The sequence below is a fragment of the Lactuca saligna genome, chromosome 1, assembly GCF_052625555.1.
Source record: "Lactuca saligna cultivar CGN05327 chromosome 1, ASM5262555v1, whole genome shotgun sequence".
In the NCBI taxonomy this organism is placed as follows: domain Eukaryota; kingdom Viridiplantae; phylum Streptophyta; class Magnoliopsida; order Asterales; family Asteraceae; genus Lactuca; species Lactuca saligna.
The window spans coordinates 52,926,755-52,953,130 of NC_136417.1; the positions used below are offsets into that span (position 1 = coordinate 52,926,755).

At 33.0% G+C, this 26,376-nt stretch overlaps 4 protein-coding genes across 5 annotated transcripts; 3 read left to right on the forward strand and 1 right to left on the reverse strand.

Moving 5' to 3' along the window:
* Positions 1–7,123: 7,123 nt before the first annotated feature.
* LOC145036262 (putative nucleolar protein 5-2) lies at positions 7,124–9,829 on the forward strand. The gene is made up of 9 exons (XM_078984719.1): positions 7,124–7,259; positions 7,372–7,475; positions 7,563–7,604; positions 7,696–7,875; positions 7,970–8,134; positions 8,222–8,422; positions 8,497–8,994; positions 9,076–9,210; positions 9,304–9,829. The coding sequence occupies exons 2-9, from the start codon at positions 7,398–7,400 to the stop codon at positions 9,640–9,642; spliced, it is 1,638 nt and encodes a 545-aa protein (XP_078840845.1). The 5' UTR covers positions 7,124–7,259; positions 7,372–7,397; the 3' UTR covers positions 9,643–9,829.
* A 4,553-nt stretch (positions 9,830–14,382) lies between these two features.
* LOC145036270 (large ribosomal subunit protein P2B-like) lies at positions 14,383–15,391 on the forward strand. Of its 2 annotated transcripts, none has more exons than XM_078984726.1 (4): positions 14,383–14,504; positions 14,618–14,706; positions 14,866–15,092; positions 15,193–15,391. In XM_078984726.1, the coding sequence occupies exons 2-4, from the start codon at positions 14,619–14,621 to the stop codon at positions 15,220–15,222; spliced, it is 345 nt and encodes a 114-aa protein (XP_078840852.1). In that variant the 5' UTR covers positions 14,383–14,504; position 14,618; the 3' UTR covers positions 15,223–15,391. The 2 variants fall into 2 exon arrangements, with proteins under 2 accessions (XP_078840852.1, XP_078840854.1); XM_078984728.1 differs by having other exon boundaries at positions 14,417–14,504; positions 14,615–14,706.
* A 5,184-nt stretch (positions 15,392–20,575) lies between these two features.
* Positions 20,576–22,138, forward strand: LOC145036287 (uncharacterized). Its single transcript, XM_078984737.1, has 5 exons — positions 20,576–21,009; positions 21,152–21,287; positions 21,385–21,452; positions 21,541–21,627; positions 21,943–22,138. Exons 1-5 carry the CDS (start codon positions 20,644–20,646, stop codon positions 22,009–22,011), a joined length of 726 nt encoding a protein of 241 aa, XP_078840863.1. The 5' UTR covers positions 20,576–20,643; the 3' UTR covers positions 22,012–22,138.
* Positions 22,139–22,187: 49 nt separating this feature from the next.
* On the reverse strand, positions 22,188–25,039 carry HDA9 (histone deacetylase 9). Its single transcript, XM_078984732.1, has 13 exons — positions 24,820–25,039; positions 24,431–24,543; positions 24,221–24,338; positions 24,066–24,140; positions 23,716–23,999; positions 23,520–23,612; positions 23,341–23,449; positions 23,222–23,271; positions 23,054–23,144; positions 22,883–22,953; positions 22,684–22,782; positions 22,530–22,596; positions 22,188–22,440 (listed from the first exon to the last, which is right to left on the reverse strand). The coding sequence occupies exons 1-13, from the start codon at positions 24,854–24,856 to the stop codon at positions 22,355–22,357; spliced, it is 1,293 nt and encodes a 430-aa protein (XP_078840858.1). The 5' UTR covers positions 24,857–25,039; the 3' UTR covers positions 22,188–22,354.
* Between the last annotated feature and the right edge of the window lie 1,337 nt (positions 25,040–26,376).

A 26,376-nucleotide genomic window follows, 5' to 3' on the forward strand; every position in this document is an offset into this window, starting at 1 on the left:
CAGCAGTAGTACCGTTGGAGGATATTCAGGTTGATGACAGCTTGAATTACATTGAGTGCCCAGTCGCAATACTTGATAGAAAGACCAAGACGTTGAGAAACAAGAGGGTAGAGCTAGTAAAGGTGCAATGGCAGCACCGCAAGGGTTCGGAATGGACTTGGGAACCGATGGACGAGATGATGGAGCATTACCCCGAGCTGTTTCAGGACCAGGCAGCAGACTTCGAGGACGAAGTCTAAAATAAGTGGGGGAGATTTGTAGCACCTGGTTTCCGGTATGTGAATTTTATTTGAGCATTGCCCTAATTTAGCCTTGGACTCGGCGAGTCATAGGGTCCGACTCGCCGAGTAGGGACGAGACTCAGGACACGTTTTAAGTAGGCGACTCGGCGAGTCCACATCCTGGACTCGGCGAGTCACCGCTGCTGGATGAAACCCTAAGTTTCAAGGGTTTGCACCCTATTTAAACTCTCATTCCGCCCCAACTCGTCCCCATTCACCCCCAGAACTCCCCCAACATCGTTTTCCCTTGTTTCCTTGAGAGATTGAGGTGTTCTTGGTGTGTTCTTGAAGGTTTTGAGGAGAAAGAGGAGTAGATCAAGAAGAGGAGAAGGAGATCGGCCATCTTTGTGTCATTTCAACATTTTCCTTGAGGTATATCTCGTTTTCCCCTGTTTCTATGCTTAGGATGTCATTTGGGACACTCTTGAGCAATTCTCCAAGCTTGTTTGTGCTTAAGGACTTGTAATAAGTGGACTAACCTTTAGATCTAGGCAATATTGAGCTCCAGGAGCTCAGATCTGTGAGCTTTATGGCCCCATGTGGCTTGTTCATCCTAGATCTACCCTTTTGAGGCATTTTGCACCCTAAAATCCACATTAGTGAATATCCACACGTAAAGTTGGAAACTTTACGTGTGATTTGTGTCCTAGAAGTCCAGATCTATGAATGGCATGGACTGAAACCGAGTAAATCTGTGTATTTGGTGGATGCATGGCGACGACTCGGCGAGTCGCATAGGTGACTCGGCGAGTCTGGTCGCGAGTCACCGATTTGGTCCCTTCATCATGTGTCGAGTTGAGCCATGAGTCACAGGGGGTGACTCGGTGAGTTGGGAGCTGAACTCACCCATGTTAGGACTCGGCGAGTCAATGCCCTGACTCGGCGAGTCCAAGGCAATCTTCATAGATCAAGAACAGACTCGGCGAGTTGTTCATACAACTCAGCGAGTCTTAGCATAAAGTGTTCATCGGATGAAGATGAACTCGACGAGTTGTTCATGCAACTCGGCGAGTAGGATGAAGGAGTTGAACGACAGTTAGAAGGTGAACTCGTCGAGTCATAGCCCGACTCGACGAGTAGAACCAGGGACCCAGGACATTGGTTTGCTAGGGACTCGGCGAGTGGTGATCCACTCGGCGAGTCGGGTCAACTGAAAGTTGACTCTAGCTTTGGCTTAGAGCTAGACCGGGCGTAAGATGGTCATTTTACCTAAAGGTCAGTTAGCAGTGTTTGATTGAGTATGTTTTGGGAATTGCAGCCGGAGGACTCCCGGAGCAGCAGCAGTCAGTTAGTTCCCGATCAGTTCAGCAGCTACTTTGAGGTGAGTTACCATCCAGTAGCAGTGGGTCTAAGGCCACAATGCCGACCCACCAATAGGAGATGTATGATAGATGATTGTCTTTGTGATATCATCTAAGTTTGCTACTACCTGATATGTTATATGCTAGCATGATATGTTGTATGTGATAGTAGTAGAGTTTGGTTGTTAGGACCAAAGGGTAGTCAGACACCCCAGATACGTCTGACAGTATGTGATGATATGTTTGCATGCTGGCTTGTTATGTTACATGTGATCGTAGTAGTAGGGGGTGAAATAGTCCCCGAGGATCGGTTGTTAGGACCGATGGGTAGTCAGCACCCCAGAATGGCTTGACATGGGTAGTCAGCACCCCAGAATGGCTTGACACGGGTAAGACGGCACCCCAGAATAGCCGTATGGGTAGGTCGGCACCCCAGAATGGCCGTACCGGGTAGTCAGGCACCCCAGAATAGCCTGACAGTACGTATGTTATGTGTTTGTATGGTATGCGGTACGTTGGGGGAACTCACTAAGCTTTGTGCTTACGTTTACAGTTTTGTTTTCAGGTACCTCTGCATCGAAGGGGAAGGAGCCGGCGCGGTAGCGGCACGTCATACACACACTCTTCGGTTTCCGCATTTATAAGATTTACTGGGATTGTACTCTGATATTTTGATGGGATGTATGGTTTGACTTTTTAGAACATGGTTGCGATGTGTTATGGTGTGAACAAACAATGCTTTTATTTATTAATGTTTTCTAAAGTAATACCTTAAAAATGAAATTTTCGGACGTAAAAATTGGGTCGTTTCATCCCGGCTTGGGAAGTGTTTCACTATGAAGGACTTAGGAGAAGCTGCCTATATTTTAGGGATAAGGATCATGAGAGACCGGAGTAAAATACTAATTGGACTTAGTCATAGTACATACTTGGATAAGGTGTTGAAGAGATTCAGCATGCAAGATTCCAAGAAAGGAGAGTTACCCATCCAAAGTAACACTACGCTGAGTAAGACTCAGAGCCCGAGTACTAAGGATGAGATAGCAGAAATGAGTCAGGTACCTTATGCTTCGGCAGTAGGCTCGATCATGTATGCTATGACATGTACTCGTCCTGATGTAGCCTTTGCTTTAAGCATGGTTAGCAGGTATCAGGGAAATCCTGGTAAGGCTCACTGGACAGTGGTAAAGAAGATTCTCAAGTACCTATGGAGGACTAAGGACTGGGTCCTTACCCTTGGTGGGAGTGATGACTTGAGAGTTGTAGGGTATAGTGATGCTAGCTTCCGGACTGATAGGGATAATTTCCACTCTCAGTCGGACTGGGTCTTTACCTTAAACGGAGGAGCAATCTCTTGGAAAAGTTCAAAGCAGGAGACAATAGCTGATTCAACTTGCGAATCAGAGTATATAGCGGCAAGCGAGGCAGAAAAAGAGGCTATGTGGCTAAAGAACTTCATTGGAGACCTTGGAGTTGTACCTGTTATATCGAAGCCCATAGAGATTTTTTGTGATGGTGAAAGTGCAGTTGCCTTAGCAAAGGAACCAATGGATCATGGGAGATCTAGACACATTGACAGAAAATATCATTTCATCAGACATCGTATAGAAGAAGGACTCATCTTGGCAAAGAGGGTATCATCGGATGAGAACCCGAAAGATCCCCTCACGAAGGGACTGGGTAGGGTTAAGCATCTCCAGCATGCTAGAAGCATAGGGTCGAAGGATGATATTAGTCTTAGTAGTTAGATAATTTTGAAATTTGTAAAATGTAATTGACATTTAATGATGAATAAAAATTGTGTTTATTTATGAGTAAAGTGTTGTTATCCCTTGTCAATCGTTTACTATTATTTCTTTTGATGATGAATAAAAGTTGTGTTTATTTATGAGTAAAGTGTTGCTAAAATCCTTAATCAATGAAAGACCCGAACCATCACTTTTACCATTATACCCTCGGGATCTGAAGCACAAACCGAACTCTTGGTACCCACAACCTACCTTATCCACAACCAAATGGGTCTAAACCTCTATTTCTCAAATGACCAGATCCTTATGATAATTGATCCTTGGGTCATAGCCCCGAATTATGATTCGACTAGAAATAGGGTGTTACAAAAATTGTTCACATATCATTCTTATAACATGCAACAGTCACAAGGGTAAAATGTGAACATGTTCAACGAGTTGGGTGATATATAGTTTACAAAAAGGAAAGTGACTAATGTGAATAAAATCAAAAACTTATTACCTTTCTGAGTCATTTTGCTTCTTTCTATCTATTATTTCCAATGAAGTAACTATCAAACTTAGTTTCCCATACACTTGATTGAGCATAAATACTTTAATTCTTTATGAATTGAAAGTTTGTTCGTCTAAAATTCATAGGTATTGTGATGATTAAGAGCGACAAATGAAGATTAAGAGTTGTTACCACATCTTACCATATTTAGTCAAACCTTAACTTGATTTTAAGTAATTTTTATTTTGTTTTCATATTATATATTATATATTCATATTTTTTGGTTTTATTTTTCATCAATTTGATAAAAAAATTGACATTTTTTCAAAAAATGTATGATTATTTTAGAGTATATTATAATTGTGTCCTTTGAGTTATTTTTCTATTTTTTATAATTTGATTTTTTATGTTTTTTTTTAATTAAAGTAATATGGCTAATTCTCTCATTTATATATTTTTCTGCTAAAAATATGTCAATAAAAGACAAAAAATAAAAAAAGTTACAACTTAAAAAAAAAATGAAAAAATATAAATAAAAACAATGTTTAACAAAAATTACAAATATAAATATAGTAAGGGTTCAAATATATAGGTTACTCAATTTTAATTAATTAGGAGACTTAATATAAGGAAATGCTAAACATTGTTATACATAATAATACTAGATGTAAGACTCATGTATTATATGAATTTATTTAAAGGAAAAATAAAATATTAGATTCTAAACATTTAAAGTTTGAATTTATAAAAAATAAGAAAAATATTGAAGTATTAAAATTAAAGTATTTTTTTTAATTTAAACTGATAATTTAGATAAATAAAGAAACGAAACTAATGAGACATTAATTTAGTAAATTTAAAATTAAAAGAAAAATCCATTAATGAAATTAATTTGCATTTATTTATTATTGCATTTAAATATGATGTGGAATTGAATAAAATAGAAAAACCAAAAAATAACATTTGTAAAAAAATAAAATGAAAATTAAAAGAAAAAACCATGTGGCAAAATGCGAAAACAAATGACAAAACTGTTTTCATTTACCAGGAAGAATAACCGTAATATATGTTTTCAAATTCTTAAAAGTATATGTACTCACCACATCATTAATATCCTTTTATTTCAAATTAAATGACATTAAGGGAGTGCTTGGATTAGATTTTTAGCTTATTACTTATAACTTATTTGTGGTGGGAATAAGCAATAAGCAATAAGCATGGGAAGGAATGCTTATTAAAATTAGTCTATTTAGCCTAATAAGCTGAATTTTATCCAAACACTTAAATTAGCTTATTGTGGGAATAAGCAATAAACACCTCTTTTTTTCTTATCCAAACACCCCCTAATTGTGTGTAATAAGTGATTTTGACAACCAATATACATTGTTTGTTATAAAACTATAATAAATAGATTTTCATATAAATGATTATTCAATTTATTATATTCTGTGAACCTCACGTTCGATGATGCACGGAAAGAAATTGACTCAAAGAAATCGGTCACAAAGCTTATATTCTGGAGATAAATAAAAAAATATGAAAAAAATATAAATTCAAAAAAAATTAAAACTGAGTATAGTTTTGTCTAAAAAAATGAAAACTAAAAAAAAAAAAAAAAAAAAAAAAAAAAAAAAAAAAAAACCCTTAAAAGTGAGTTTAGTTCTATTAAAAATGATTAAAAAAATTAAAGTTCAAAGTGTAAAAACATGATGAAAAGTTTAATGACAAAATCAAATCGTCTTTCCGATATTTAGGTCATGTAGGATGGCAAGTAGCCAGGAATGACAAAAACGAACACAAATTAAGACTTTGAAATCTAATTTAACATGAGAAATAATTATTCTTTAAAAAATAATGACCATTTAAACAAAAACTCCTCTAAAGTTTAACCTAAAAGTTAATATTCAAACCATAATTGAAGAGATTAGGGTGAGCATGTATTGGAACCGTGTCTAAAACGTCTGAAACCAGAACTGTTTCAGAACCGATGTCACTGGTTCCGGTTCTTAAAAATGAGAATCGTCAAGGATCGATTTCAGTTCTTGTTTCCATTTTTTAAAAACAATTATCCATTGGGTAACCGTCAGAACCGATTCCGAAAAATTAAAATTTTAAAATACTTAATACTTAAACGAATTAGGCGTAACAACGTTGATGACTATTTGTTGGGATTATCTAGTTGGATGTCAGAAGTAACATGCTAATAAGTCAGATTTGCAATTTTTTTTTTTTTTCAAAACCAATAGTCGAATATGAATGTGAATATACAATAGTAAAACAATTTAAAGATAGTAATATCGAAAAGATAACATTAAATAATATTAATTTTTTGATTTATATTTAACAACTTAGATTTATATTAAAACGATTATTTTTTTTTGCCGTTTGTTAACTTGTATCATAATGAGTTGGGTATAATATTTTTTTTTTTTGTTTTAATGGATAAAAATCATTTTGTATTAGCAAAATTAAAAAATTAACCTAATTACTAATTAGGTTGCCTGGTCTCGAAATTGGATCCGCCGGTTCTGAGTAGAGGTGACAATCGTGTCGTGTCGTGTCAAAACACTAAACGGGTTGAAAGTATTTGACCCTAACCCGACCCATTTAATTAATGTGTCGTGTCGTGTCAACCCGTTTATTTTCGTGTCGAGTTCGTGTCGGGTTTCGGGTTAGGGCTATACCTTGAAATATGTCGTGTCATGTGAGGTTAAAAAATTAAGCATGTTGAAAGAGTAAGCGTTAGGTAGGCGGAGAGGAAAAACTAAGAGTTTGGAGGCAGAATAGATGAAGTCATAGCATAGCAAGTTCATATGACAAAATTAAAAGAGTGGGAGTTGGAGAGGTGGATGAAAAAATCGCGAGGATGTGAGATTGGTGAAAGAGACTGGATAGTTTTTGAGATAATGGAAAAACTGAAATTAAGTCTTCATCTAGACAGCTAAGTCATTTCAACATTACAAAACGACTCAATTAGAAGGTTTTCTTTTACTTATGGTTTTGGTTTTGCATATTTCTAATTTATTTAAATAATTCAAAAAATTTGCATATAAATAAACGGGTTATTTTCGAGTCATATTCGAGTTGAAATTCTCAACCCTAACCTTACCCGTTTAATTTTCATGTCGTGTCGTGTCAACCCGTTTATTTAAACGGGTTGAAATATCTTACTCAAACCGTTTATTTCGTGTCGGGTTTCGTATCGTGTTAATTTTTACCACCTCTAGTTCTGAGATCGGTTTTCAAAAATTTAAAAACCGCGTTCCAATGAAAAGAGACAAATATAACTAATGATTTTTTTTTCTTTGCTTTCACAAAATTTTCTATTTCGTTTTACATTTTTAGGTTTCAATGCGATTTCGACTATTTAAACGTAACACTCTTTCTTCCGCCTTTCTTAAACCCTAGACCCTCTTCTTCACCTCTTCCTCCCAAGGTAACACTCCTCCCTGCTATGGTTCCATAGTTTTTTCGAACATCGATCTTCTTCTTTAATGAAAAAGAGAACATAAAACATCTCTAAGCTTGCTTTTGCTTGTTTTCTTTAGGTCTAACTGTTCAGAGGATCGAGAAAATGTTAGTACTGTTCGAAACCCCAGCGGGGTTCGCCCTTTTCAAAGTATTGGATGAAGGAAAGCTCTCCAAAGTCGACGTGAGTATATATTCATACAATCCCATACCTATTCTAACTCTGTGTATATGACTATATGCAATTGATTTATCGATTTTACGCTTACAGGATTTATGGAAGGATTTCTCATCAGCCGACACAGCCAGACAGGTAGGTTTAAATTCTTTAACGATCCTATCGTCTTCAAAAATCTTCTCTATTATGAATCACTAATTGTCTACATGAACTCATCAAACAACAGGTGGTGAAGCTAAAAGCTTTCTCCAAATTTGAGAACACATCAGAGGCACTTTCAGCAGCCACTCTGTTAATCGACAGCAAGCCCAGCAAAGGCTTGCGCAAGTTTCTTCGTGCTCATTGTGACGGCGAAACACTAGCTGTTGCAGACTCCAAACTTGGAAACGCAATCAAGGAAAAGCTCGTAAGTTGTATTTCCGACTTAAACCCTAGTTGTATCTTTCCAACATTAACTTTCTACATGTTCAAATAACACTCAAATCGGATCATTTTCACAGCAAATCGATTGTGTTCACAACCAAACTGTAATGGAACTTATGAGAGGAGTCAGAAGTCAATTGACTGAACTCATAACCGGTTTAGGATCACAGGATTTAGCTCCAATGAGCTTGGGGCTATCTCATAGCTTGTCAAGATACAAACTAAAATTCAGTCCTGATAAGGTTAGTTTCTAACTTTCTTCTCAAACATCATCACTTCATTATTCAAATTGGATTTAATGACATTAGTAAAACATGATTCTTATACAGGTGGATACAATGATCATTCAAGCTATTGGACTTCTAGATGACCTTGATAAAGAACTTAACACCTATGCAATGAGAGTTAGAGAATGGTATGGTTGGCATTTTCCAGAGCTTGCAAAGATTGTTTCAGACAACATTCTTTATGCTAAAGCTGTTAAGCTCATGGGTTATCGAACAAATGCTGCAAAACTTGATTTCTCTGAGGTACCTAAATGTTATCCTTTTTATTCAAAGTTGTATTGATTTAGACACTAAACAATTTTTATAATTCATAACAGATACTTTCAGAAGAGATTGAAACAGAACTAAAAGAATCAGCTGTAGTATCCATGGGAACAGAAGTCAGTGAACTTGATTTAACAAACATCAAAGATTTATGTGATCAAGTTCTTTCTCTTTCAGAATACAGAGCTCAACTATACGATTACTTAAAAAGCAGGATGAACACAATTGCTCCAAATCTAACAGCTCTTGTTGGAGAACTAGTGGGGGCCCGCTTAATTGCCCATGGTGGCAGCTTATTAAACCTTGCAAAACAGCCTGGAAGCACTGTGCAAATTCTTGGAGCTGAAAAAGCTCTTTTCAGGGCTTTGAAAACTAAACATGCAACACCTAAATATGGGCTTATTTATCATGCAAGTTTGATAGGTCAAGCTGCACCTAAACATAAAGGGAAAATTTCAAGATCTCTTGCTTCCAAAACTGCCCTTGCTATTCGTTATGATGCCCTTGGAGAAAACCAAGATAATTCTATGGGCATGGAGAATCGTCTCAAGGTAATGTTTTTTATGTGTATTATAAAATTCCAAAACTGCCCCTTTTGTTTTTATGTTTATTTATTGTTTTTGGGAGTTTAGATTGAAGCAAGATTAAGGAATCTTGAAGGGAGAGAGCTTAATAAGACAGCTGGATCGACTAAAGGGAAGCCTAAGATTGAATTTTATAACAAGGATCAGAAAACAGGAGGTGGGGCCATGATTACTCCTGCAAAGGTAAGCAAGAAATAGCAATATACTTTTTTTTTTAATTTAATTTTTTTTAAAGAACATTGTCTTAATTAGAAATAAAATTGTTTTGTTTGGCAGACTTACAATGTGGCAGCAGATTCTGTACTTGGGCGGATTGAAGCTGAAGCTGATGTGGATGCTGACGTGGCAACTGAAGGAAAGAAAGATAAAAAGAAGAAGAAAAAGAAGGGTGGAGTTGAGGAGGAAGTGAGTGTGGTGGATGATGGTGAAGAGAAGGAGAAAAAGAAAAAGGAAAAGAAAAAGAAAAAAGAGGTGGAAGAAGTTGCTGAGGTGGAGAAAGAGGAGGAGAAGAAGAAGAAGAAGAAGAGGAAACATGTGGAGGATGAGGTGGAGGAGACTGAAACGCCAAGTAAGAAGAAAGAGAAGAAGAAGAAGAAGAAGAAAACAGAAGAATGATTGGTGGAGTTGTAAAACTATTTATTGGTAGGGGTTGATTTTGCCATTTGTAAGTTTCAGAGGGGCTGCCAATGCCATCGCTTGGTTTTTGTAGGAATTGAATTATGTAATCTTTTTGTTGACTTTATGTGAAAGTGAACACCATATTTTATTTTCTTAAGTTATTTTAAAAGTATGTTGTTGCTTATGGTTTTATTGTTTGTATTCATATTTTTCCTTTTTAAGAAAGAGATCGATCGGTGGGTTAAATACACAATAAACACTATGCATTTACAAGAATATTTATTGTTAAATATGTATGAATGTGAATTGAATACATTGTTGGGTAAATGTTTGAGGAAGAAAAGGTTGTGGTGGTTTGGAAATGTCCAAATTGTTAGGACTTAGGATGGTTCATAGTCATAATGAAAAATGACTTGTAAGGGCAACGAAGTATTAGATTTGTATAAAAAATACCACTATATATTTTTTTATACACATATCACCAATCAACTATAGCTTTTGTATACATATGACTATTAAATTTTACATTTATTCAAAAAACACCATTATGTTAGGATTTAGGATGGTTGACATAGTCATAAGGGAAAATGACTTGTAAGAGTAATGAAGTATTAGATTTGTATAAAAAAATACAATTGAACTGTTTTTTTGTACACATATCACCAATCAACTATAGCTTTTGTACACATATGACTATTAAACTTCACATTTGTTCAAAAAATACCATTATGTTACCGGTAATAGTAGGTCACTAGCCACGTGACATGCCATGTGACTGCTGACATGGATTTTATTATATATTATGTACACATTATACCATTAAACTTTTTTTTTGTGTACATTTTACCATTAAACTTTTTGTACACATTTTACCATTGATCTTATATAATTTATTCAAAAAATATCATTTCAAAAAATACATATTTTTACATAAAATGGGTTTCCATCACCTATTGTGACCCCCCTGATTTTGTAAGGTTTAGGGGAAAGGGTTTGTTTTTGACAATATGTTTGGCGGACTAGCTGAAAAGGTAGCTGTTAGCTGAAAAGCTAGCTGATTGCTGAAAAACTAGTTGTTAAATAAAAAATTAGCTGATAGCTGAAAAGCTAGCTGATAAAAAATAACGTTTGGTAAAACTAGCTGAAAAGCTAGCTGAAATATATAAAATTACATAAAAGGACATGTAAGAATATGTGTTTCTATAATTAATTAAGGAGTGTATTTGGAAAATTTTAAAAAAGCTCCTAAAAAGCTAGTCTAAGTAGTTTTTCAAAAAGCTAACTTATAAGCTACTTTTTGGCTTACCAAACACGACAACATAAAAAAGCTCGAAAAATAAGCTAGCTGTGGCGCGCCAAACACAGCTTAAGCACTTTCTTTTACACCTACATTGTGAATTTATGTTGGTCATACATTGATTGAAAGTCACAAGATTTGAACTTGAGACTTCTATCTGGAGTGGCGAAGAAATACTCAATTGTTCATTATTTTAGCTAATGTCTAATAAACATATTCTTATAAGTCATTTTCTTAGGAAACTACGTTTGAGACACACTTATAAACTCATGAAACATTTTGTACATGTTACCTTATTATAATCCCCCCTCTTCTTGATTATGGTTGATGATTAAAAAAGTGCATTGAAATTATGTCGTTGTTTATTGATAGGAAAATGAATTATAATGATAAGTTTACTAAAATTTAGAAAATCAGTAAAATCCACATCACGTGATGGGAAACCTACTTTTATGTAATAATTTGTATTTTTTAAAATGATATTTTTTTTCAATAAATTATATAACATTAATGGTAAAATATGTACAAAAAAGTTTAATGGTAAAATGTGTACAAAAAAAAAGTTTAATGGTATAATGTGTACAAAAAATAGTTTAATGGTAAAATGTGTACATAATAAATAGTAAAATCCACGTCAGCAGCCACATGGCATGCCGCGTGGCATGCTACGTGGTTGATGACCTATTATTACCGATAATATAATGGTATTTTTTGAACAAATGTGAAGTTTAATGGTCATATATGTACGTTATAGTTGATTGGTGATATGTGTACAAAAAAAAGTTCAATAATATTTTTTTATACAAGCCTAATACTTTGTTACCCTTAGAAGTCATTTTCCCTAGTCATAACTCATAACCTCCCTTACCTCATTTTGTATTGGGTTGGTTTTATTGTTAAAAAAAAATGCTTTAGGAGAGTACTTAAATTTTAAAATTGTTTAAAAAAATATCATTTGAGTTTAGATAATATAAAAAATACCAGTGAATATGTTAACTAAGCATTAAATATGCTAACTAAGCAATATATACGCCAAGTCAGCCACTTATTTAAAGCATTCATTTAGCATAAGGTTTGCACGGTGTGGACTCGGCACATCCTCGACAGTGGTGACTTGGACTAGGGGTGAACCTTTGGACCTGTGGACCGGACTAGACCGTTTTTTTGGACCCCCGGGCTGATTCTCAGTTTTAGGGTTTGAGCAAAACCGGTTCAGTCCAATTGGTTCCAATTAAAATCCAGTTTTGAACTGGCATATATATATATATATATATATATATATATATATATATATATATATATATATATATATATATATATTATAAAAAAATGTATTATGTGAAGTTCTCTAAACAACCATGTCTCATTCGTTTTAAGTCAGATTGACATACAGTTTTTTCCAAGGTGTAATTTAGAGTTTGTAGATCATATTAAAATATAATTTTATTGTTTTTTGTGTTATATTCGATAAGTTACAATATTTCAAATATGATATATTAAAGCTGAAATATTTTAGCTTTTCAGCAGGAAATTTAAACTTTTGTATTCTGTAAAATTCTTTAAACAAACATATTTTATTTGTTTTAAGTCAAATTGACATACTGTTTTTTCCAACGTGTAATGTATAGTTTGTAGATGAGTTTATACTATACTTTTGTTCTTTTTAATGTTATAGTCAATGAGTTACAATCCTTTAATTAAATGATATAAAGTTTAAGCAATCAAAGTTTGACTGGTCCAAAGGGCACAAGAAGCGGAAATATATTCATTTTTACAAGTTGTACTGTATCAAACCCAAAAAAATATTCATTTTAACGAGTTGTAATGTATCAAACCCAACAACATATTCGTTTTAACGAGTTGTATCAAACCCAAAAACGCGTTTTAACAAGTTATACCGTATGCATGTAAGTTATACCGGTCCAAACGGGTCCAAGAACCAGAAAACCCGAACATGGACTTGAACCCGGTAAGTCTCATCCGATCCGGTCCACGGTGCACAATAGTCTTCGAAACAGGTTTGGTTCTGTTCGGTTAGGTCCAAATGCTCACCCCTAACTTGGACTCAACAAACACCGAGTCTGACCTCGGCAAGCAAAGCTCAACAATGGTTCTTGGCAATGACATGTCAAGTCTCTCTTTTTCTTCCTCCATTCGCCCCCTTTCTTCTCCGCCACTTAGCACCCTACACCATTTCTTCTTCTTTCTCCGTTCTTCCCTGTTTCTTCCTTGATGGAGTTGTAGTGGAGCTCAATCAGTGGCGGACTCAAAATCTTTTGGTAGTAGTTGCACAGACAAAATAGTAGTTGCACTTATATGTATAGTCGTTGCACCTTAATAGAAAAACATTTTTTTTTACATTGCGGGTCTGAAGCGGAGTAATAGCCTGGGACCCTGTAAAAACCACATAGCTCCGCCACTGAGCTCGGTGAGCTCACCACCACCCCCTCGGCCTAAGGTGTGATTTAAACATAACGTGTACTTAAAAGGTATTATTATACAAAAGGTCTTACTTTACTGTTATTTTTTTTATACCTACTAAACTTGAATGATGTTTTTTTGAACAAATTTGAAACATTATTATCACCATAAGTCATTTTCCCAATCAGTCCAAGCCATATAATTCATAATTTTCCATTTAATTTGTTTACCAATAATAGGTTACCATAAGTTGTAATTTGAACACACATACACTTTGATGATATTTTGTGTACAAAGACCTTGGTTCATTAATATATTTTGTGCTGACTAAATTTGAATGATATTTTTTGAACAATTTTAAAACGTAATTACCTTTCTAAGTCATTTATCCTTATTGTTATTGTTTTATGTTTTTAATTCGAATTCATACCATACCTTCAACTCGCAATGGCTTTTTTACGACTATCTGACTACCGAGTTGATTTGTGTCGTACTTTATCTTAATTATATAAATGTATATCAGTGTTTTAGAATAATTTTTTTTAATTGTTTTTATTACATCAAAGCAGGGCATAGCTACACTATGTGAAGGTGGGTCCTAGGACCTACATTTTTTCCTTTTTAATACAATAATTCTATATAAAAAATATAAGGAATTACCGTATTTTTGCCAAAAAACCTATATTTTCATATTTTTTTTTCCATTTCATTTATATAAGAAATGACGTTGATTTTGGTTCTAAATTCGCCACTGCATGAAAGCATAAAAAAAATTGAAAAACAGTTATAAAAAAAGTTAACTAGTCAGAACACAAATTAATATTTATTTGTTTCGATCCAAACTAGTATACTTATTATACTTATTCATGATATTATTATACTTATTCTTGATAAAATAGTAAAAATAAAAATAAACATCCTTATTCATCTTATTTCCAATCTAGAAAGTTTTTGTTATCATCAGGCTATAATAAAGAATAAGTCCGGCCCATAACCAATGCATCAATCGTAGCCCACTAAAGAACACCGGGAAGGCCGAAGCTATTAATACTTATAAATCGAGTTAGGGTTTCAACAAGTCTGCTGAACCCTAAACACACAAAGGAGGCAAGAGATACAGATCGGCTTCAACGCAATACAGGTATCGTCGTCTTCCTCATTCTCATCCCTTCTCCATCTCAAAATCAGCGTTTGTTTTACTTTAGAGGAGGATATTCGATTTGTTTGTTGAAATTTTTTGTTTCGTTGTAGCAGAATGAAGGTTGTTGCTGCTTATTTGTTGGCTCTATTGGGAGGTAACACCTCCCCATCTGCCGAAGATTTGAAGAAAATCCTCGGTTCAGGTATGGGTTATAAATAGTGCTATTGTATGAACCTATTCCGTTTGATAATTAGATAATCAACACATCAATTAGGGAGCTATATTACTCCAGTATTCTTGTATACATTTCGTTTTTTGTGAAATGTGAAGTAACAAATGTGTTATGAACTGTGATTTGCAGTTGGAGCCGAAGCAGAAGAAGATAGAATTGAATTGCTCTTGTCTGAAGTCAAGGGTAAAGACATCACAGAACTGATTGCCTCTGGCCGAGAAAAGTTGGCTTCAGTTCCTTCAGGAGGTGGTGGTGTTGCTGTTGCCGCCGCAGCTGGTGGTGGTGCTGCACCTGCTGCTGCCGCAGCTGAGCCAAAGAAAGAGGAGAAGGTTGAAGAGAAAGAGGAATCTGATGATGTAAGTTGTCTTACTTACATTCTCTTGGTTTAATCAACTTGTTTCATTTCAAGATGTTTTCTTGGATCATATGCTTACATTTTCGTTTCTTTGTTTTCAGGAAATGGGGTTCAGTCTCTTTGATGATTAAGGAATTATGGTTTTGTCACTTTGTGAGAAGCATACTTTCATTTTGCTATCGTTGTTTATGTATTTTTCGTAATGATCCCTTAGTTTTGTCCTAAATTTTCAGAATTTATAGACTGTGCACAATTTTTGAAGTTCTAATTTTTAGTTAAAGATCTGAGTCTATTAGCCAATTGATTTTGTTTCAACATATCTGCTTGAATTGCTTGTTATAATCCTGTCTCCTTTGTTCTATTGTTTTGAATGATCATCACATTGTCTTTTGTTCAAAATCCTACATCCTATGCTTCTCAAATTTTGGGTTGTCATCAAATTTTGTTATATATATGATCACAAGAGTGGAATGAAAACATAAAGGAATTGAGTGAACATTGTTATGGAATGGAATAGATCATTACATTCCATTGGCTTGAAAGATGGAATGATTTGCTTTATTTGGTTTATAGTTGAAGTCATCTAGAAAGTAGAGATTTCAAAGAGTTAATCATCGATAAGTTAAGTTTTGTCGTTAGTTTAGACGGTTTTCTTTTGATTTTGGAAACCATGTGATAAAATTGTGAATTTTAAGGTTTATATGATAAAACGAAAAGAGTTTTTTTGGCATCCCACATTCCAACTTTGATCAAGAACATGAAAATAGGTGTTGATTGTGCCGAAAATTGGAAGCCTTAGAAAACTTCTTAGATGGTATTACAAAATTTGTACGTAGGTTTTAGGGCTCGTTTGTTTTTTTGGCAAAAAGACTTTTTGGGCACTTACATCTATAGGCGGGTAGATGTTTAGCAAAAAAACTGTTTTCTGGAAGACAAAAGAACTCAAAAAGATTTCTTTATCGCTTCTTGTATGAAGACATAGAAAAATACTTTTGGTCAACGTCTTCTACCGTAAATACGAAAAAAGACTAAAGATGTTTACCACTTCCAAAACAAACACCACCTTAGTATTCAAGTTGCATGTCTAATACATTTAGGTGCTTTTATTGTTTTATGAAGCCTACAAGCACGTGTGGAGGATAATTTTGTTGCAATAAATGATGTTACTTAGGGTGTTTGGATAAATTAGATTATAACTAATTGTTTATTAACTTATTTGCGGTGGGAATGAATAATAATCAATAAGCAAAAAATGCTTATTAAAATCAACTTATTTAGTTTATCCTTACTATAATAAGTTGATTTTTAAGAATTCTATCCAAACACCCTCTTAGGGGCTGTTTGTTTCCCCTCTTAACGATCTCATCAAGAGAATGCCTCTAGATCATTAAGATTCAGACTCTTTGGTTGAACCCTTTTTCCCATCTTAATGGGTAAGATGTGCCAAAAAATGATCTGATTTGGTAAGACAAGAAAACGAGTCCAAATAAAAAAAATTCCATCAGTCGTCCTTAGCCTACCAACAAGCATCCGCCTCTTTTCTTTCTTCTCCTTCTTTCTACATATCGAGCGCTTCTCCGAGCCTCCTTCATTCTCCCTCTTCCTCAGGCGTCGGTGGCTTCCATGCCAGCCTCTAGCTTCGTCACTGCCTCCACCTGCCAGCCTCCGGCAATGCTGCTCCATCTCCGCCTTTGTCGCCTCCCCTCCCCTCCTCCCACTTTCATCGGTAAGTTTTTTGATTTGTTTTTCTTCCTTGAAATTGGTGTTGCAATCGTGTTCTTGCTACTCGTTTTTTTCTTTATTCTAGTCGATTTTGTATGAAATTGGTGTTGCATCAAGTGTAATTTACAAAGACGACTTTTCGATTGGTCTGATATCAGTCGAATAGTAAAGAACTGATCCAATAAGTTAATAGGTATAAATGGATCGATGCTTGGATCCATAAATCCTTCAAATTTAAGAGTTATTTGTGAACTTTATGTTAGAGAGTTGATGATTGAAGTTATCTGCAGATGTTTTTTTTATCCATAATCAAATTCCAAACCATTTCCTCTTTAATGAGTTTATTGCCAAATTGATTGAGTGCAGGTGGTTAAAATGATAACACCAATTCCTATTTAACGAGTTTATTGTCGAATTGATTGAATGCTGGTGGCTAAATTGATTGTAGGTGTCTGCATTGACATAGCAAAATTGATTGCAGGTGTCATTGACATATATAAACTTTACATAAATGCTGTTGCTATAGAGAGAATAATGTGATCTCAGGATGTATATATGACATATTTGGATGTTGGATGATGTGTTTGTTATATATGCAAAAAAATAGTTTAGAGGGTTAAAATAGTCATTTTCCTTGTTAAGTGGCAGACATTCAGTGACTAACCAAACATCAATTTATTGTTCAGATACAGATTCATAAAGAGCCTCTACATCATCCAGACATTTGCATCATTCATATATGAATCTTCAAGATGCTACCAAACAGCCCCTTAATGTTTTAAAAGCACATGTCTCTTAAAAAGGAAAAACTTGTATCATATGATATATTGTTAATTTGTTATGCATGGTTTTTATACTATTTTGATTTATTAGGCCTTCCGTTATACTTATTATTAACCATTATAGTGGTCGGTGTCAACTTATCATTACATTCAACCACTAAAAGGTTGGACCAGTCACTATTATATCCTTCTTATTTTTTATTATTAAAATAAAAAATATTTTTTTATTAATTAAACTTTAGAGAGAGATGGAGAAAGGTAGAGAGAGATATGAAGAGAAATAGAGAGAAACAAAGTAATTGGGTGTGGTGGTCAGTGTTCCCCACCACAATTGACCATGGAAATGCTTTACCACTAACTACCACAAACACCTGTGATATAGTGTTCACATTTGTGGTTAGTAGCTACATAGACTACAAATGGTTTGTGGCAAGCAAGCCAGATGGTCTTAGGGCATCTACAGTCCATTGAACTCTAAGGATTTCAATAGATTACCATATCACTGCCACATCGACATTTCACTTTTTATTAAACTTTACTCTTTAACATTCACACTCCATTAAACCTTCAAGGTTTAATGAAATTCACATCATCATTGTTATATTTTTAAATATAATTATACATATAAAAATCAAGTTTGTAAAAGTCGTTCGACATTATCTAGACGGTGGACAGGGGTCAAGGGATTAATCAGTTAGGCGGAGATTAATCGGGGGATTAATCAGAGATCATTAATTGCTAATTTGTTAAATTTTAAAAAATTAAATATGACTAATATCATATAAAATATCATAAATACTATTAATATCATAACAAAATAGGTTAATATGATAAATACAACACTAATCATACCTCAAATAGTTTCTACTGAGATATAATTTCTTCAAAGTGTTAAAATTTTATCGGGTTCTACTATTTTAGTCATTTTGTATTCATGGATCAATTGGTAGGCGCTCTCTAATCGGTCAAGTAGCGCTTAGGGATTAATTGGAGATTAATCGGGATTTTTACAACACTGATAAAAATAAAAGATTTAATAATTAAAAAAGAGTACAATACTTAAAAATACCTTAATTAAAAATTATGATACCTAAAAATTTAATACCTAAAAATACATTAATTAATAAACATGAAACATAAAAATACATTAATAAAAAATGATACCTACAAATTTTATTTTATCTTGATCTCTTCACAACGGTTCATCCAAATTTGTTGTCCCAAATCCAACATGCTACTAATCTATAATAGTCGCAATTAATGTGTAATAGTTCAATTAATGTAATATTTTTTTCAAAATTAGTTTGTATTAGATTTGTAATGAATATATTTACTTTTAAGAGTGTTTTTACTTTAATACTTCATTTGTATTATTTATTTGAAAAAATAAGACCTAAAAATTGATAAAATAATATAATACCTAAAAATATGGTTAATTTTATTTATGGTTTAATTTAAAAAAAAATATAAGAATCAAATATAAAAATATAAGAAAATATGATTACATATATATTTGGTTTGAAATTTAACTGAAAAAAAAAAGATTAATTTCATTCAACCACTCAATTATCATACAACTCTTCCATTCAACCATCTTTCATGTCATCACCCACACTTCATTCAACATCTATTCAATCTTAATCACCGTCTATTTAACTCCTATTAAACTCCCACTGTGGATGCCCTTACGTTACGTTGTATTATGAAACATTCGGTTTTTCATTTTTGATCACCTCTTATCATTGGTTATGTATGAGTTGAATTGTTAAGAGTCGTGCTTTGCGGTAATGAGTGTGTTGTGATGACAACCTTTGACTATTTGAGAAAGATCAGGACATTGGGTTGATGGATAACAAGCGTCACTCTAAAGAGTTATTTATTAGTGGACTTATCCGAATGATTTAGCCATGTTTGTATGAATCTCATTAAGGGCGTGTTTGGCACGGAGCTTTTGGAAGCGTTTGGAAGCTTCTAGCTTTTAGCTTTTGACAAAACACTCTAGTTTAAACAAAAAGCTTTGTTTGGCAGTACGAGCGTTTAGCTTTTAGTTTTATCAAAACGCTCCGATTCTAAAAGCTACTTCATGTAGCTTTTAACAAAACGCTCCGAAGCTTTTGAAATCAATTTCCATAATTACCCTTAAAAATATATTTATATACTTTTTTATTTTTAATCAATTATCCTTTTATGTAATTTTATATATTTCAAAAGCTTCCAGCTCCTTTTGCCAAACATTCATATAACAAATTAAAGCTACAGCTTCCCGCTACCAGCTACTAGCTAACCGCTACCCGCTTCCAGCTAACAGCTAACAGCTACTTTTACCAAACACGCCCTAAAACTTATGTGTTTGAGTTGTCAATATTTCTAGCCTTATCTCATTTAAATTTTGATAGTACAAAAATACATACATAAATATGTATTGTTGGATTTTGACTTATACTTCGTCTCCAAGAAAATATGTGTTGGAGGATTATTTACCCAAAATTAAAAACCTCTCCTTTCCAAGGTGTATTTATAAACATGTTTCACTGTATTTTATTTCAAAAAAAAAAAAAAAAAAGTAGGAAGATAAAACAAATCTAAAATTGTTTTTTTCACAAGATTATCATTTTTGCAGTTGTATAGCAGTTAACTTTCTTATGTTATAAACACATTAATAAATTATAGACGTGTACGATAAAACTAGCTGGAAGTTGTAGTTTTTATTTGCATTAGTGATCAACAAAAATAATTGAAAGCTTTTAAAATATATAAATTACATAAAATAATTTATCTAAAAATTTAAAAAAAAAAAAAAAAAAAAAAAAAAAAAAAAAAAAAAAAAAAAAGGTAATTGAGTCTGAAAAGTGCTTTATGAAAAACATGTTAATAGATATCATATTTTATAATTTTTTGTAAGTTAAGAAATTCCAGTTATCAAAAGTTTATTCAAGTCTATTTTGTGGTGAAAATGTAATCATACAAATAAAAATCTAACAAAAGCATCTTTCGAACCTTATTCTTTGGGCTCACCTCACCCCTTTTCTACCAAAATCGCAGGCAGCAATGAGGTCACTATGCACCAGTAGCCTCCCTAAGTTGCCATTTTGCCATTGCGACACCAAATCCCCCTTTCTTCCAACCCTTCTTCCTCTAAATCCATCACCACATTTTCAAACTTCAAATATCTTTCATCGAATATCACAAATTAAACAAAACCCAATAACAGTAATCACATCATCATCATCGTCAATGGCTTCCACAACTCAGACAGATAAAACTACAGAAAAACCCTTCTCTGTTCTCTTCGTCTGTTTGGGAAACATCTGTCGAAGCCCAGCTGCCGAAGGCGTCTTCACTGATTTGGTCAAAAAACGAGATCTTTCTTCCAAGTTTATCATCGATTCTGCTGGCACAATCAACTATCACGAGGTTTATAGATTATTCCATCATGGGTTTTTCCTCAATTAATTGAATTGCTTTTAGGAGAATTTCAAGAGTACCCATTCATGATTCGATGTTCAATTTCTTAGATTTCATTCTGAATTTTGTGATGATTTATCTTTTATTGAAGGGAGGTCCAGCGGACTCGCGAATGAGAGCTGCATCTAAAAGAAGAGGAATTGAAATCACATCGATATCAAGGCCAATAAGGCCATCCGATTTCAAAGAATTTGATCTCATTCTTGCCATGGACAAGCAAAATAAAGGTGTGATTTATTTAGATTAAGTCGTAAGACATTGATTTTTGAGTTAAATGTAAGTAATTTTCTTCATCATTTCGTTGAATTTTTGTATGGATTGCAGAGGATATACTTGCAGCTTTGGAAAGATGGAGTTTTAAGGAAGCCTTACCAGCTGATGCATACAAGAAGGTCTGTAGAAAGATTTAAAGAATCTTTTTTTATTTTTAATGCATTTGCAATTCTTGTTGTTTAATTCATTAATTGGGTGTGAATTTAGGTTAAGTTAATGTGTTCTTACTGTAAAAAACATGATGAAACTGAAGTGCCTGATCCTTACTATGGTGGAGCACAAGGTTTTGAGAAGGTAAACATAAACTCTGTTGAATTTAATTTAAGTGTTGTTTCTTTTTTACTTATATATTGGTCATTGGTGTCTTAAAACATAATTTATCAAGATAACACGTTATAATTGGGAAATTATCCTTTCCTCATTAAGTCCTTAATGTAATAATTTACAGAGTTGATGTGTTTGTGCTCAAACATACGCTAGAAATGCAATTCTGAATGTAATAATGTTTACTTGAGCTATTGCATGTCTTAGATGCTCCAAAACTCTTGAACTTTTCTTCCATTTTGTCAATCTCATTAAGTTCTTAATGGCTGTTTCTACTTTCTATAGGTGTTGGATTTGCTTGAGGATGCATGTGAATCGCTATTGGATACCATTTTGGCAGAAAACAGCTCATAGATTTCCTCCATTCATCTCATCATATTACTTGACATAATGAACAAAAACTCTTAAATGTAACACTTCATTGTCATTGTATCATATTTAGTATTTATTAATGGGGTAAAATGGATATTTTGGTTTTCCACTATCCTACAAGGAACATAATCCATATATGTATCTTTTTAAATTAGAGATTAACTAACAAGACTTTGTGTGGATTGATTCTTTTCTTTGTAGTGAGTGTTCCAAAACAGTTAGTTAAAAAGAAGCATAATTTTGTAATATCTACTCTACATATAGTCTACCCTAAAACGAAATACTAGAATAAATGTCGTCCATTGTGAGTAGTAGTAGTATCTAACTAAACATCATCCATGTTATGATCATTGTCATTATCTCCTTCATAGTACTCATCATCACGTTGGATATGCTTGTCTTGCGTATGTTCTGAATAAAAAAAAGACAATAAAAGTTAACCTAATTAATCTCCAATTATAAAAACAACAAAGTTATTTATTTATTTTTTATACACTCACGATCGTTTCTTTCATCAGGGTTCTTCTCATCTTCATCAAAATCAGGAATATAAAAATCCGGTGGAACCTAAAACATACCAAAATATATAAAAAGCCATGTTTAAAAAATTAATAAAAAACACTTGGTAAAAACTTAAAGTATTATATTTGTAACCTCTTGCATTTGTACACTTGGGGCATGTTGAATGGAACGTAGATTTTCCAAAACTTGCATCTTTATAGTTCCTAAATAAGACTTGCTATTGAAATTTTCCTGTCCAAACATCAATAAATATTTATTTTTATAACGTTATAAAATTAAATATTATCAATGTAATTAATCCAAATTCAAAGTATAAAAAATAATTACATACAATATGACCAGTTGGAATCCTTAAAGAACACTCTGGTGCAAAATACTTGATATAGTCATTATCCGGGATCTCTGTAATTAGTTGTTATGCAATATGCATAATTAAATTAACAAACCTATATGAAATTAAAATAATAAATTAATAAATTAATAACATAATATATATATATACCATTAGGAAGCTCTGTGTCTAAAAGAACTCCTGTTTCAACAGTCCAACACCTGGCAACATTCTCTTTTGTATATCCTCCACCTCCAGTTACCTTAAAGTAAAATAAAATCTAAAACTTTAAAAAAAAAAATGTAAGCTACTTTTTATTTAATTTAAAAATAAACTCACCAGTAGAGGCAAATTGAACTTTTTAACAAATCTAACACATTCAGCATGTCCTGGAAGAAATTCAAAAGTAAGTATTTCAAAATAAATATAATAATAAATTAAAAATTAAAAATTATCACCATCTATTGAGAGATTAAAGCATCCCAATCGATCTCCAGCAAGTGAATCTGCTCCACATTGGAGAACTATTACACCTGGTTGATATGTTTCAACAACTTTCGCAATAATCTACAAAAAAAAAATACATTAAATATAATTAAAAAATAAAAATAAAAGACATCTAATTTTTAATACATACTGTTTTAAACAATCGAGTAAAGCTTCCATCATCTATACCATCCTTCAAAGGTACATTAATCGCATAAAATTTTCCTTCTTTTTCCCCAATTTCCTATATGAATAAGAAAAATTAGAATATAATCAGGTCCCACTTTGTGTGAAAAAAAAAAAAAGAAGGAAGGAAGGAAGGAAAGAACATATAAATATGTAAATACCTTAACATCACCTGATCCAGGAAAGAACATATTTCCATATTTGTGAAAACTAACAGTCATCACTCTATCAGTGAAATAAAAGGCTTCTTCTACACCATCTCCATGATGAACATCAATGTCAATGTAAAGAACTCTTGCATGATATTTAAGAAGCTCCAAGATTCCCAAAACCAAGTCATTGATGTAACAAAATCCAGATGCTTCACATTTTTTTGCATGGTGTAATCCTCCAGCCCAGTTTATTGCAATGTCACAAAGTTGATTGTTTAATCTGCGTGCAGCATCTGCTTGTATGTGTTAATGTGATGTGTTGATGAAGAATGACTAAAATACCCTTTTGAGAAACTTACCGATTGTTCCACCAGCATATATTTGGCAAAATTCAAATAAGTCATCAAATACAGGGCAGTCTTCTCCAAGTTTAACTGAAGATTAGATAGAAGTTAAGAACAAGATAAAGTCTTGTATATTTGGTGAAAGGGATTTGAGCATTGAGATGTTTTACATTTTGCCATTTCTTCTGGAAACAACTGTTGTGTGTCTGGGTTTATACGCTGTAAGAACTCCACATAATCGGCTGAGTGAAATTGAGCTAGCTCAACTGGATATGCCTTATGAGGCCTCTGTATTAAACACCAGAGATCATAGATTATTAAGAAAGTTTATCAGTCTTTTAGAGATGAAACCAAAGAGGGAAAAGATAGAGAAAGCTAACATAGATTTCCATCTTCTTGTGTAGATCATATGAAAGCACCAAATGATGAGTCATACATAATCTATGCGGCTTCATTGGATGATTAGGTCCGAAGTAAACATTACCAACATCCCCTGCAAAAGTCAATCGCCTCCAATTTTCACAATCATTTCTCAATTTCGTAACCAAATTTTAGAAAGGTAATCTATTATGTTATAAGAAGAGTATTCTATTTATTAGCAGATAGTCATCTCGAAAGTTCATAAGCTTCTAGGGTTTGAGATTGTAAGGAAGAAACAAGTAAAAATAAGTTAAAAGGGATCGAGAACTGGAAATATAATGCAATGATATTTCATCAATAATCGCATGAGCATTTACATATAGAAGCAACGGAGCAGAAGAACACATACCATCGTAGAAGTAGGAAATTCTGTCTTTTGACCGCATGTTATCGGATTGAAACCAAGTTTTCAGAGATAAATCAAAGTTTCAAGGAGAAATCAGTGAGATCTCGGTGTTGAAGCTTAAAACAACCATTGATAAGGTTTTCTTCACCTCTATGGAGAGCTTTGTTGCTGTGTAAAAATGGTTGAGTCGGGCACTGTCGTGTGTTCTATCAGGTGATGGGTATTTGCCATTTGGTTATAGCGCGAGCTAATTGAGCATCTTTGGACATGTCAACATTTTAGTCCCTGTATTTTTACTTGTTTGTTAAATGTGGGTACTAACTTTAAAGAATCTACTCGTTGCCCCATAATATTATAAAACAAAAAACAATATCACAATGAAATTGAGAATTTATAGTCTCAAATTTCAATGCAAAAGAGGAGTTATTCCCATCTCATTTTTTCTATCTTTTTTATAATAAACTAATATTAGTTGGTATTTTATGAATATGTTTTACTAATTACAAAATAAATTTGTACATTAGGTATTTAGTTATTTCAGTTATAAAGAGTTTAGCCTTAAATCTAACAAATCTTTGCAACTTATTTTTTACTTATTATTTCACGAGCTTAATCGCTTAAGCATTTAATTTGAGCATATATAAATGTTTATTAATTCTTATTTAGTTTGGACAATATGATTTAAAGTGTTTAGCCAAAAAAAACTTGGTTTAATGTATCAAAAACATTAACCTTTTATCTATTTGCTTTTATTATTATTTTTTCCAACTCCTTATAGACATTGTTAAAATGACTGAATATCTTAAAATTTGGATTTCATAATTTAATGAGCAAAATAGTCATTTGATCTTACTAGGAAGATTTATTTAGTTTAGAAAAAAAAATTATGTATAAATCACTCTAAGGAACATTATAATTCAATTAGCCACTTCATTACACATAAGTTAATGGAGAGAAAAAAAAAAGGAAAAAAAAAAACTTAAAAATTGTATCTTAAATTTGAAAATGATAAAGACTCGTAACATTCATTATGAATTATGAATTTGTTTAGAATAAAAGTCATAACTATTGGAACTTTGCTTGTAGTATAAATTTTTTTATCCCACATAAGAGAAACAAAGAATTTTGACTAGCTTTATAAATTTTTGTCTCTAAATATTTTTCAATGGATAAAATAAGACAAAAATGCATTTGGATTAGAATTGTGGTATTTGGTTATTAAATTAATCTTGGATTGGTCTCCTGTTAACTGATTAATTAATTTTTATTAATAAATTCCGAAAATCTATTAATTGCTCATTAACTAATTGATAGTTAATTTCAATTTTTGAACATGTATGATGGTTGACAATTTTAATTGTTATTTGACAGCCTATAAATATACATATTGAGAGTTGATCACAATACACAAAAACATTCTTTCTCTCTCGTTTTTCTAGGAAATCAAGGAAGCATGGAGAATTTCAATATATTCGAGGCTTGTTCTTAAATTGATTGTTGTATTCTCAAGACAAACCCATACCAGAGCAATTTCTATCTTAAAACACTGCAATTTACAGA